This window comes from Bombina bombina, chromosome 7, assembly GCF_027579735.1.
Source record: "Bombina bombina isolate aBomBom1 chromosome 7, aBomBom1.pri, whole genome shotgun sequence".
Classification (NCBI taxonomy): domain Eukaryota; kingdom Metazoa; phylum Chordata; class Amphibia; order Anura; family Bombinatoridae; genus Bombina; species Bombina bombina.
The window spans coordinates 628,377,528-628,390,516 of NC_069505.1; the positions used below are offsets into that span (position 1 = coordinate 628,377,528).

Genomic DNA, 12,989 nt, shown 5'->3' on the forward strand with positions numbered 1-12,989 from the left:
TGTAAAAAAATACAAAGACCCCCCAACAGTAAAACCTACCACCCAACTAACCCCCCAAAATAAAAAACCTAACTCTAACAAAAACCTAAGCTACCCATTGCCCTGAAAAGGGCATTTGTATGGGCATTGCCTTAAAAAGGGCATTTATTTTTTTTGCATTGCCCTGAAAAGGGCATTTAGTTCTTTTAAGAAAGACCAAACCCTAATCTAAAAAAAAAAAAAAACACCCCAAAAAAGTTAAAAAAAAAAAATAACACTATCCCCCGACGATCGGGCAGATTGACACCACCTGCTAGTGGCATTTTTTTGAGTGCTTGATTGACGTTGCGTTACAGGCTAAAATGTACAGCTATACCGACAAGACTCGTAATGGCTGCGTTATGGTTTTTACACTAAAATGGCCATTTTTTCAGCGTTAAAAACGTAACGCAAAACCAGTAATCTAGGTGAATATCTTTTAGTAAAACAAACCTCTGCATTAGCATTAGTTTATGTTCCAGTACATATTGGTTAATATTTCCGTTCATAAGTGGTTGATCCTGTTTATCTTTTGCAGTTGTGTGGAGAAGAGCAGAAATCCTTAGTGTTGGTGATTCCCAGGACAGGGGACCATGGTAAGTTCAGCTGGGGGACTTTGTAATTACCCAGCATGCAATTATAGGAACACATGGGTACCAGCCTAATTGTGAGTGTTAATTTAATGTGCTTGATGGCCCCGCTCAGACATACTATCCAATGGGGCTCATCCTTTGTGTATTTATATTGATATTTTCATTACAGTGAGCCAAGACCTACAACTGCCTTGCCGTAAGCATTCAGGACCTGTGAGGTGTGTTTATCATTCAGTGGGACAGTCTATTGCCTGTGCTAGATATTTTCCTGTAACATATAGTGATTTGTGCTCTATTATACAGTGAGATTTTGCATTTGTCAGATTATCGCTTGTGTTTTTTTATCTATATATAGTAGTTGTTAATTGATATGTTTTTGTTTGTCTTTTCCTAGAAATATTATAAAAAGTGTTTAGTTATGAATAGTAAAACAACTTTGCAATATAATTTAATAATTTATTTTGAAAGTCTCAGAGCTGGAAAGGCCCTCTGCTGACTCCTCAAGGCTAACCCTGCTACATTGACTTTGGCAGATAACAACTGCAAAACAATGCACTTTATGCTATTATAGTGTTCGTGGCTAGTCTTGTTGCCCAAGATCCTCTGAATAAGGCAAAAGGTGAGCGGAGCTGGGCTATTGAAAACAACACAACAGAAATGTCTTGTTGTTTATTGTCCCTTTAAGGAATTGTTCAAATTTAGTGCTATGATTTTTAACCTACTGTTTTTCTCTGTACCACATGTATTGGGAGTTTATTCTATGAATCAGCCTCCATTTCAGTAAAGAAGTGCTTGCACAAATTGATCCTGAACCTGCTGCCCTCCTATGTGAAATGATGACCCCTTGTGTAACAAAAGCTTCTGCCCCAGCTTTATTAAATCCCCTAATATACATGAAGGTTTCTATCATCTCTAAGCTATAAGTATTAAGGTCATGGTATCTTTCCTTGTAAGTTTTATTGTTTAGACCAAGTTCCATTTGAGTAGGCTCCAATATACAGAGCCTAGTTTATTTGTAATTGTCTAGAGGTATGGTCACCAGAACTGTACACAATACACAAGATGAGACCTCACTAGTAATCTATAAAGTGACATAAGAATCTCACATTTCTACTGCTGATATATATTCCTATTGAACCAAAATCCTACTGGTGTTACCTGCTGTGTTGCTGTATTGCTTACCAACAATCACATTATCTGAAATAATAATTACCAAGCTTAAGTGTAAAATTAACTTTTGAGTTTTTGCATCCAAAACACATAATTTTATACTTTGTTGTATCAATTGTAGGTGCAATTAATTATCACAATCCTCAAGGTTCTTTTATTACGATCACAACTCATTGGATCTAACCTGCTATGAACTACTATGATGACATGAACTGAAAAAGTAACTTTTTTTATTTTGGCAATCAAAAGTCACAGTTAGCAGTAATAAATTCTTGCACAAGATTAGCAGAATGTAAGGACGGTTGCACATAAATGCCCATTACACCCAGCACTGATAGGGCGCAATGTGATACAGATTGATGGGCTTTTAAACATCTCATTGCTTTACGGCAGTTATAAATGCCAGGTGATCATAAGATGCAGCCTCATATTTTAATTTCCTTTCTACCACCTCTATGGTTTCAGTCACGTACCCTATGTCCCTGAGAGCTTTTCTTATAAACTCTTCATCCAATGTGAGAAGGTGGAACCGGTGTTCCCCAACCATGTAAAATGAACCATTTAATACAGCCATTAATATCAGATGACCACCTGGTTTAAGCCACTCAGATATCTTCTTCAGACAACTGAAATATTCATCTTGGTCTTTGCAGATAGTTTCCAGGGAGCAATTAACATATAAACAGTCAACTTTATGAAGAGTAACTGGGTCCGTTGGATTTTCTTTGGTGAAATCACATTTCAGAATTCGTTTAATTGATATTTTAAGTTGTTCTTCCCTTATCTTCCACTCATCACTAAAAAGATAAATATTTACAGCACATTAAATGAAATCAGATTCAATAATAATCTACCAGTTGTAAAGTGTACTAAGTCTTCTCCAGCACCATCAGCACATGCAGACATGAAACATGGGATTCTTATAGGCACACCCAGTAGTTAACCTACCCAATTGAAAGCTCTGGTGCAACCGCACCTGCTGTACAAGGATAGCTCCGCCCCTGGGCTCACCGTACACTACTTTATTCTGCAATGCTTTGAAATATTACTGAAAATCTATCTACAGGGTGCTGAAAAGTCTCCTAAAGGCTCTGTTTGCAATTATGCTTTGTTTCTTTGCAATCAGCTGCCAACCCTAAAGTTCCCTATACTCTGCATATATTGCTTACTAATGTTTGCATACAGGTAACATGAACACACTCTGAATAGTCTATGCCATTCTGATATTGGCAGTAGAGCAGATGATTGGGTGTGCTGGCAGCGTGGGCTAGCACCCAGTATTTGACAAGATTGGAACATACACTTTATGAGCTTTTCAGCACCCAAGTAGGTGAGCTTTCAGTAAACCTTTCTGCAATGTATTTAAAGCATCCCATACAAATAAAGTTTAGTGTCCCTTTAATGATACTAATAAATAGCATATTTTTACTCCATGAACAATATCACACATTTGCTGCTTATATTACTATTGCTAGTTATGTTACTGACAATGAAAATATAGAATCAGTTATCATGTGTGCAATATAGAAAGCATTGTGCTCACTCCTGTGCACTACAGCCAGACAGTGCTAGTTTGTGTGTGCCATATAGATCACATTGTGCTCAATGATTGGCTAAAATACAAGTCTGTCAAAAGAACTCAGATAAGGTGACAGTCTGCAGAGGCTTAGAAACATGGTAATCACAGAGGTAAAAAGTATATTTTAATTGTGTTGGTTATGCAAAACTGGGGAATGGGTAATAAAGGAATTATTATTGATGGTTCAGACACAGTAACAGTTATCTTTTGAGGGTGGGTCTGGTCAGTAAATTGGGTTGGGGAAGTCACAATTAGTGAGAAGGGGGAACATGAGGTATGTGCCTTTAAATTCAAGGTCCCTGTAAGGGTTAATGCACCATAACTGTTGGTTAAGTAACTGGTATGGAAGTTGGAGTCTACACTGTCAATTACATTTTGAAATAAAAGTGGCAGTTGGAAGAAGTATTGCTCACTAACAAACAAAATAATGCATATCTTGCGTAATGCTGTCAGTTTTTTATGATAGGGGTTGCATTTAGTGTTAATTGGGTGATTATCAGTGTGGCTAGGTTTATTTGTGGTGAGGGGGTCACTTTAAGGGATAATTGTAGATATATCCGGGCAATACAGTTTATTTGCAGTATGGGTCAATGTTAGGGATAATTGTGGTGGGACATCAGAACAGTGCATTTAGGTGTATTTGTGGTTGGGGGTCTCTGTTAGAGATAATTGTGTTGGGACAGCAGGACAGTGCAGTTAGGTGTATTTGCGGTTGGGGGTCTCTGTTAGGGATAATTGTTGTGGGACATCAGGACAGTGCAGTTAGGTGTATTTGTGGTTGGGGGTCTCTGTTAGGGATAATTGTGGTGGGACATAAGGATAGTGCTGTTAGGTGTATTTGTGGTTTGGGTCTCTGTTAGGGATAATTGTGGTGGGACATCAGGATAGTGCAGTTAGGTGTATTTGTGGTTGGGGTACCTGCTAGGGATAATTGTGGTGGGACAGCAGGACAGTGCAGTTAGGTGTATTTGTGGTTGGAGGTCTCTGTTAGGGATAATTGTGGTGGGACCGCAAGACAGTGCATTTAGGTGTATTTGGGGTTGGGGGTCTCTGTTAGGGATGATTATGGTGGGACAGCAGGACAGTGCAGTTAGTTATATTTGTGGTTGGGGTCCCTGTTAGGGATAATTGTAGTGGGGCAGCAGGACAGTGCAGTTAGGTGTATTTGTGGTTGGAGGTCTCTGTTAGGGATAATTGTGGTGGGACAGCAGGACAGTGCAGTTAGGTGTATTTGTGGTTGGGGGTCTCTGTTAGGAATGATTATGGTGGGACAGCAGGACAGTGCAGTTAGGTGTATTTGTGGTTGGGGGTCTCTGTTAGGGATAATTGTGGTGGGACAGCAGGACAGTGCATTTTGGTGTATTTGTGATTGGGGGTCTCTGTTAGGTATAATTGTGGTGGGACAGCAGGACAGTGAATTTAGGTGTATTTGTGGTTGGGGATCTCTGTTAGGGATGATTATGGTGGGACAGCAGGACAGTGCAGTTAGGTGTATTTGTGGTTGGGGGTCTCTGTTAGGAATGATTATGGTGGGACAGCAGGACAGTGCAGTTAGGTGTATTTGTGGTTGGGGGTCTCTGTTAGGGATGATTATGATGGGACAGCAGGACAGTTCAGTGGGGTGTATTTGTGGTTGGGGGTCTCTGTTAGGGATAATTGCGGTGGGACAGCAGGACAGTGCATTTAAGTGTATTTGTGGTTGGGGGTCTCTGTTTGGGATAATTGTGGTGGGACAGCAGGACAGTGCAGTTAGATAAATTTGGGGTTTGGGGTCTCTGTTAGGGATAATTGTGGTGGGACAGCAGGACAGTGCAGTTAGGTGTATTTGTGGTTGGGGGTCTCTGTTAGGAATGATTATGGTGGGACAGCAGGACAGTGCAGTTAGGTGTATTTGTGGTTGGGGGTCTCTGTTAGGGATAATTGTGGTGGGACAGCAGGACAGTGCATTTTGGTGTATTTGTGATTGGGGGTCTCTGTTAGGTATAATTGTGGTGGGACAGCAGGACAGTGAATTTAGGTGTATTTGTGGTTGGGGATCTCTGTTAGGGATGATTATGGTGGGACAGCAGGACAGTGCAGTTAGGTGTATTTGTGGTTGGGGGTCTCTGTTAGGAATGATTATGGTGGGACAGCAGGACAGTGCAGTTAGGTGTATTTGTGGTTGGGGGTCTCTGTTAGGGATGATTATGATGGGACAGCAGGACAGTTCAGTGGGGTGTATTTGTGGTTGGGGGTCTCTGTTAGGGATAATTGCGGTGGGACAGCAGGACAGTGCATTTAAGTGTATTTGTGGTTGGGGGTCTCTGTTTGGGATAATTGTGGTGGGACAGCAGGACAGTGCAGTTAGATAAATTTGGGGTTTGGGGTCTCTGTTAGGTTTAATTGTAATGGGACAACAGGACAGTGCAGTTAGATAAATTTGGGGTTGGGGGTCTCTGTTAGGGATAATTGTGGTGGGACAGCAGGACAGTGCATTTTGGTGTATTTGTGATTGGGGGTCTCTGTTAGGTATAATTGTGGTGGGACAGCAGGACAGTGAATTTAGGTGTATTTGTGGTTGGGGTCTCTGTTAGGGATAATTGTAGTGGGACAGCAGGACAGTGCATTTAGGTATATTTGTGGTTGGGGGTCTCTGTTAGGGATAATTGCAGTGGAACAGCAGGACAGTGCAGTTAGGTGTATTTGTGGTTGGGGGTTTCTGTTAGGGATAATTGCAGTGGGGCAACAGGACAGTGCAGTTAGGTGTATTTGTGATTGGGGGTCTCTGTTAGGGATAATTGTAGTGGGACATCAGGACAGTGAAGTTAGGTGTATTTGTGGTTGAGGGTCTCTGTTAGGGATAATTGAAGTGGGACATCAGGACAGTGCCGTTAGGTGTATTTGTGGTTGGAGGTCTCTGTTAGGGATAATTGTGGTGGGACAGCAGGACAGTTCAGTTAGGTGTATTTGTGGTTGGGGGTTTCTGTTAGGGTTAATCATGATGGGACAGTAGGACAGTGTAGTTCGGTGTATTTGTGGTTGGGGGTCTCTGTTAGGGATAATTGTGGTGGGACAGCAAGACAGTGCATTTAGGTGTATTTGTTTTTGGGGGTCTCTGTTAGGGATAATTGTGGTGGGACATCAGGACAGTGCAATTATGTTTCTTTGGGGTGGGGAGTCACTATTAGGGATAATGCACTGAAAATAGCAGTAAAGTGATTATTTTTGGCAGTTGGGTAGTCCGCTCCACTGTCAGATGCATCTTGAAACACTGGGGGTGGTTGGAAGAAACTGTTATGACATGGGGATTTATGTGCACTCTCACCAACTTCCAACATCCGCCAGGGTGCTCTGCAGGAATAATCATAAGGTAGATAGATGAATGCACTCACTGGACTTCAGCATTCTTAGAACCAACAATAATTTATTTGGAATGTTTCGGGACAACAAACGTCCCTTCCTCTGACAACCAGAAGCTACAAACAAACATACTAATAAAGGCCTGTAAAACCCTCCCCCAGTGAGGCCACCAATCATTGGAGACAGATACAGTGTCATATTATTAGCAAATATATATTGCCACATTTCTATATGATCAATTGTGTACTTAACTAGTATACAAAAAATGTTAAATCATCAGTGTCAACAGTATATATCAGTGTGATAATCATGAGAATTCACCCTGGTTTCATATCCCCACTCACAGAAACCCCTGGTGTGGTCCGAGCCAGCAAATGGAACACTGCATAGCTATCCCATCACTAATGTAATCCGCCCCCATGGGCGTTACCATTGTCGACATTAACCACAGAAAAACACCACATCCATCACAGTATAAGAAGCTGTGATTCTAATTTAGTGTCAACACTAATACTACTAAACTCTCCACCGCTATAATTGCTCAAAAAATCTGATCGATTCTGCCATAACACTCCGGGTGCTGTGTATATCTAATCTGCAGACACACCCCTTACTCCATCATAGGCTAAAATACGGCGCATCTGTGTGTTGATAGGCTATAGAAGTATAGGGATGTGCACTCCTCCTGCACGCCCCCATATGAGATCCAAGTGTCATCCACTGTCAACAACACACAGTAGTCAATGGTTACCGTCAATCTTACACGTATAACTAAAAAACATCAATGACCCCCTCGCAGAGCATTAATCGCTCGGATGAATGACTTACAAAAACTCACACTTGAATCCAAAATCTAGGTGGAAGAGCCACTTACGCCCTAAAACAAGCAACAATCACATAAAAGGTTAATCTTCAGTATCACATCAATCCTACATAAACTACAAACAATATTTCTATTCAAAGTCACAGCGTGCTTGCCTAACTCATTGATACCAACTCTCCAAGTATTATTTCATTACATCAACAAAAACAAAAACTTAAATAATAAAATATCATATAGCACCCCCCTAAAATGAATGCTATACCGGTTGGTGAACAGAATCAAACTAACCCAATACATAATGCCAAAACATATTATCAGTAAAAAAATAAAAAAATAAATTTCATTATCAGTTTGAGGCAAATCGCAAAAATTATATACCATGAAACTGCCCAAATTATTGATATAGATATCAAACACGTATTGTTGCCTACTATGAAAAATAATACCCTGATTGTCCCTCTTACAAATCACAAATAAAAATGCTTATCTGGTGACTCATCCCCTCTACATCAATGGGGAACCTGTCCCATATGCTGAGCTCAACCACCACCAGGGAGGACCCGGACCAAGGCACGAAACCCAAGAAAATCTTATATGTGTTGAATAAGTGAAAAAGTGAAAAAGTGAATGTAACATACATATAACCCAATAGACTACCAGTTATGTAAGTCCAAAACATAATAACAAAAAGATAAAATAAAAATATTTCATAAAGTTAAAATTAAAAATGGGGCCTAAAACAGGGGGGCCCCTAATTAAAAACAATTGATCCTACGTCTCATCAACCATAATCATAAAGAGACCCAACTGGGATCAATAGGGTCAAGGAGGGGAAAGTAACAAACTAATGTTCTCTAACAATAGTGGGAGGAAAAACACCAATGAAATAATCTAAAGATTATTTAGCAGAATGGCACCATGAACTCTCATCTCCTGATGGAATTGTGAACTCTCTTGAATCGCCATCTACGGACTTCTCACAGGAATGCCTGCCAGCCAGATTGAACATTCAGACCTCTGTGGGCTAGGGAGCCAAGTTCATGAATCCATCTGGCTTCTTTTTGAAGTAAGATCTTCTCTCTGTTGCCACCTCTGCTCAATAATGGAACGTGATCAATTATGCGGAACCTCAGGTCAGTAACTGTGTGTTTATTCTCCAAAAAGTGTCTGGCTACTGGTTGTACCGCTTTGTCATTTTTCAATGCAGCCCTGATGGCTGATCGATGTTTTGCCATGCGTGTTCGGGCATCATCAATGGTCTTTCCAACATAAAATAGTCCACATGGACAATTCAGGAGATAGATGATATATGTAGTTGTACACGTGCGGAAGTATTTGATCATGTACTTCTTTCTCTTCTCAGGATGTTGGAACACACTTCCTGCATGCATACTGTTGCATGTTACGCAGCCCAGACACTTGAAACAGCCCTTTTTCCATTTTAGACATGTTTGTTTTTCAGTAGGTGTGCGGAAATCAGTTCTCATCAAGAGATCCTTCAAGCTCTTCCCCCTCCTGTATGCCAGTCAAGGGGCTTCCCAACAGGAGAACGGTAATAAAGGGTCTGAATGGATTAGTCTCCATTCCTCTTTGACGGCCTTAGTGATGCACTGCTGATGAGGGGTATAAGTTGTCACAAATGTTAGTTGTGCCGGCTCCTCTGTAGTATTACAATTGTCCCCAGACTCTCCCTTCAATACTTGTTCACACATAGACTGAAGTAATGTTTTTTTATAACCCCGTTGGGAGAATCTCTCTACCATTTTGTTCAACTGTGTTTCACCCTTTGATGTATCGGTATTATTCCGAATAACCCTCTGAAGTCGGGCCTTTGGAATGTTATGGATCAGTGCAGGTTGATGACAACTATAAGCGTGAAGTATAGAGTTACGGTCCGTTTTCCTCCTGAATAAAGTAGTTCCCAGTGATCCATTCGCTTTAAATACCCTCACATCAAGATAATCCACCGAAGACTTGTCCACAACATGTTGAAATCTGATGGTACTCTCCATTGTATTTAGTGACTCAATCCAAGTGTTCAATGCCTCAATGCCATCTTGCCAGATCAGAAACAGATCATCTATATCTCTGCAATAAAATTTTATGGCTGAGTTTTCATATACCTTCATCTGTGTTGTTTCGTATTCTGCCATAAACAGATTCGCCAGTGATGGGGCCACATTGGACCCCATCGCTGTGCCTGCTATCTGGAGATAGAACTTGTTGTCAAAGCGAAAATAATTTTCTTTCAGGCAGATCGATAAAAGTTCCATTAGAACAACCTCTGGAGGTTCTCAAGCACTTTGTCACAGCTGCAATACCCAATGAGGGAGGGATTACCATGTATAAACTTGAGATGTCCATCGTCACCAATAAGTCTGTCTCTGTAATATCATATAATTGTAAAATGTCCCGTATAAACGTTGAAGAATCTTGTGTGTAAGACCTCATGTGTTTAACCATGGGTTGTAGGAAATAATCAGTAAAGATCGCTAAAGGCTGTAGAAGCGATCCTCTCGCCAAGACGATGGGTCTGCCAGGTGGACAACTCATGTCCGTGTTCCATTTTTGGAAGTGTATAAAGAACAGGGGTTATAGGAAAGTCCCTCTGTAGGAAGTGCGCTTCCTGTTCCGAAATCACCTCAGATTCGTTACATACATTTATTTTTTGGTCAATCTTACGTTTTAATACTATGGTGGGATCTCCAGGTAAAACTTTGTACGTGGTTGTGTCAGAAAGCTGGCGGATGATTTCCGCTTTGTAGTTCTCTGTGTTCATCACTACCACTCCACCGTCCTTGTCCGCAGGCCGTATCAGTATCGTCTCATCTTCCCTGAGTGTTTTAAGAGCCAATTGTTCCTCTTTCGTTAGATTCTTCCTATGTCTTCTGGTATTCACAGGTTCTTGACTGATTCTTGACAAATAATTTGTATAGGCTGTGATAGACGGATTATTTGAGGTAGGATCAAAAGTACCAGCAGTTCTAAAGCGTGTGCCTTCATCACTCTCGTTCCTAAAAAATTCTCTTAGGCGCAATTTTCTGCCAAACTTTTGTATATCAATAAAATAATTAAAGGGATCTCTCTTGGTTGTAGGAACAAATGATAATCCCTTGTTCAATAGTGAGGTTTCTGCTTCATCCAATGGTCTTGTGCTGATATTGAAAACATTATTCTCTATTTTCTTTGAACAGGGGGGCGGCAGGGCATGCCCCCCCTCGCCTTGTGTGCGGCCCGGACCCCGTCCTAAAAAACGAGCTGATATTGAATGTGGGGCCAAAGGTGGTCTTGAAAAGGTATCTTGTTGACTATTATCCCATTTGAAAAAGCCACCTGTTCCTCTTGATCTTGTAGTGATGCCTCTATAAGATTGCGTATCTTGATTGGAGGGGTTCTCTATGCCTGAGCTATCGCCCGAGCTCATATTGACCGTATTCACAGTTCTCTTAGTGAATCTTCTTTCCCTGCAGGGTCTCAGGGCGTTCCTTTCCTCTGGAGCAAGCATCCACCAATATACACTCTTTTGGGTGTAATCTAGACCCACCGTTTGCAGTTTACGATTCTTGAATGCAATCAGTTCCTGTTTATAGGTTTTCACCTGTTTAGCCAATTTATCCAACCAGTCACAGGAACTGTCAGACCTCAATTTTTTCAATTGTTCACTCTCAAAGGTATAGATCTCAGACTTGACCTTCTGCAATAATCTTTTCGCTTCACCGATCACTAATAGCATCAAGTTGAATTAACATTTATTAAGAATTTTGCACCAGTTAGTACAAAATTCGGCATTAGATCTCCCAAGAGTGGGTACATTTCTAACTCGAAAACCCCTGGGTAGCATTCTTTTCTTATGGTACTCTGATAAATATGTACCATGAAGGTTGAGATCAATTTCTCATTGTTTCAATTTTGCCCATGTATTATACAAAGATTGGGTAGATTCCTCCATCTGTTGCTCTTCAATAGAACCAAATCTAATTAAGTCAGCATCTTCATCTGTAAACATTAGAATATCCTCCTCCTTATCCTCCACTGTACCACCACTTGTGGCACCCTCCACTTCAGTGGGGATATTCATAGACTCCATACTTGTATCAAAGCTCAGAAATGAGGTCAAATTTTATAGGACCAAAATAAGAAGGAAGTGAGTGCTTTCGTCTATCTACCTATATATATATATATATATATATATATAACACAGACACGCATACACACATATATATATATATATATATATATATATATATATATATATGTATGTGTGTGTGCGTGTGTATGTGTGTGTCTGTTCATATGTATTTATGAATTTATATTTGTATGTATGTCTGTAAATACATATATACACATATAAATACATACAGTATATACACATATAAATACATATATGCACATATAAATACATAAACACATATTTACAAATATTTAAGTGCATTAGAGCCCTTTGCAGTTAAGAAGATGAAAACATGTAAAAGTATATTTATTATTATTGTTGTTATTATTATTATTATTTATTTATAAAACGCCAACAGATTATGCAGCGCTGTCCATGTGTAACCAAGGTAAAAGGACAGTACAATATGAGACACCAGACAAAATTTAACAAGCAAATACAGGGGGAATTGGGAGCCCTGTTCTCATGGGAACTTACAATCTAAATGGGTAGGAAGGTAAGAAACAGGAGGTGGGGACTGCAAGGGTGGGAATGATGTTAGTGTGGCGTTAGATGAGGGCAACTATTAAGCAAGTGAAATTCATTAGTTGCTGATTTGGTGATAGACTTCCCTGAACAAGAAGGTCTTTAGGGAGCGTTTAAAGGAGTAGAGGTTGGAGGAATGTATGACAGCTCGAGGAAGTGCGTTCCAGATGGTTGGTGCCGCACGAGAGAAGTCCTGTAGTTTAGCATGAGAGGAGGTGATGGTAGAAGAGGCAAGGAGTAGATCATTGTTGGATCTTAGGAGACGGGCTGGAGTATATTTGTTGATGAGTGAGGACAGGTATGGGGGGCTGCATTGGTAAGGGCTTTGTAGGTCAGAGTGAGAATTTTGAATTTAATTCTGCTGTGAATGGGGAGCCAGTGAAGGGACTCACAGAGGGGTGCAGCGGATACAGAGCATCGGGAGAGATGGATTAACCTAGAAGAAGCATTTAGGATGGATTGAAGGGGGGAGAAGCGGGCGAGAGGAAGGCCAGTTAGTAGGTTGTTACAGTAGTCAAGCCAGGAAATTACTAGGGAATGGATTAGCTGTTTAGTAGTTTCAGCACTCAGAAAAGGACAGATTTTGGAGATATTGAGTAGGTGGTTGCAACAGGATGAAGAGAGCGATTGGATGTGGGCTATGAAGGACAGATTGGAGTCAAGTGTAACTCCTAGGCAGCGGACTTGTGGTGATGGGGATATAGTGGTGTCACCAACAGTGATAGTAAAGTTAGAAACTAGAGTAGAATTAGATGGGGGATTAGAAGAATA

General features: G+C 40.6%; 1 protein-coding gene across 1 annotated transcript in view; it reads right to left on the reverse strand.

The window, feature by feature from the left end:
• Window positions 1–1,994: 1,994 nt before the first annotated feature.
• The window catches only part of LOC128636762 (indolethylamine N-methyltransferase-like), a 110,967-nt gene continuing 99,972 nt past the window's right edge, over window positions 1,995–12,989 (reverse strand). The window contains exon 3 of the mRNA XM_053689743.1: window positions 1,995–2,578. Coding sequence (XP_053545718.1) covers window positions 2,158–2,578 — 421 coding nt within the window. The 3' untranslated portion in view covers window positions 1,995–2,157. The remainder of the gene's footprint in view (window positions 2,579–12,989) is intronic.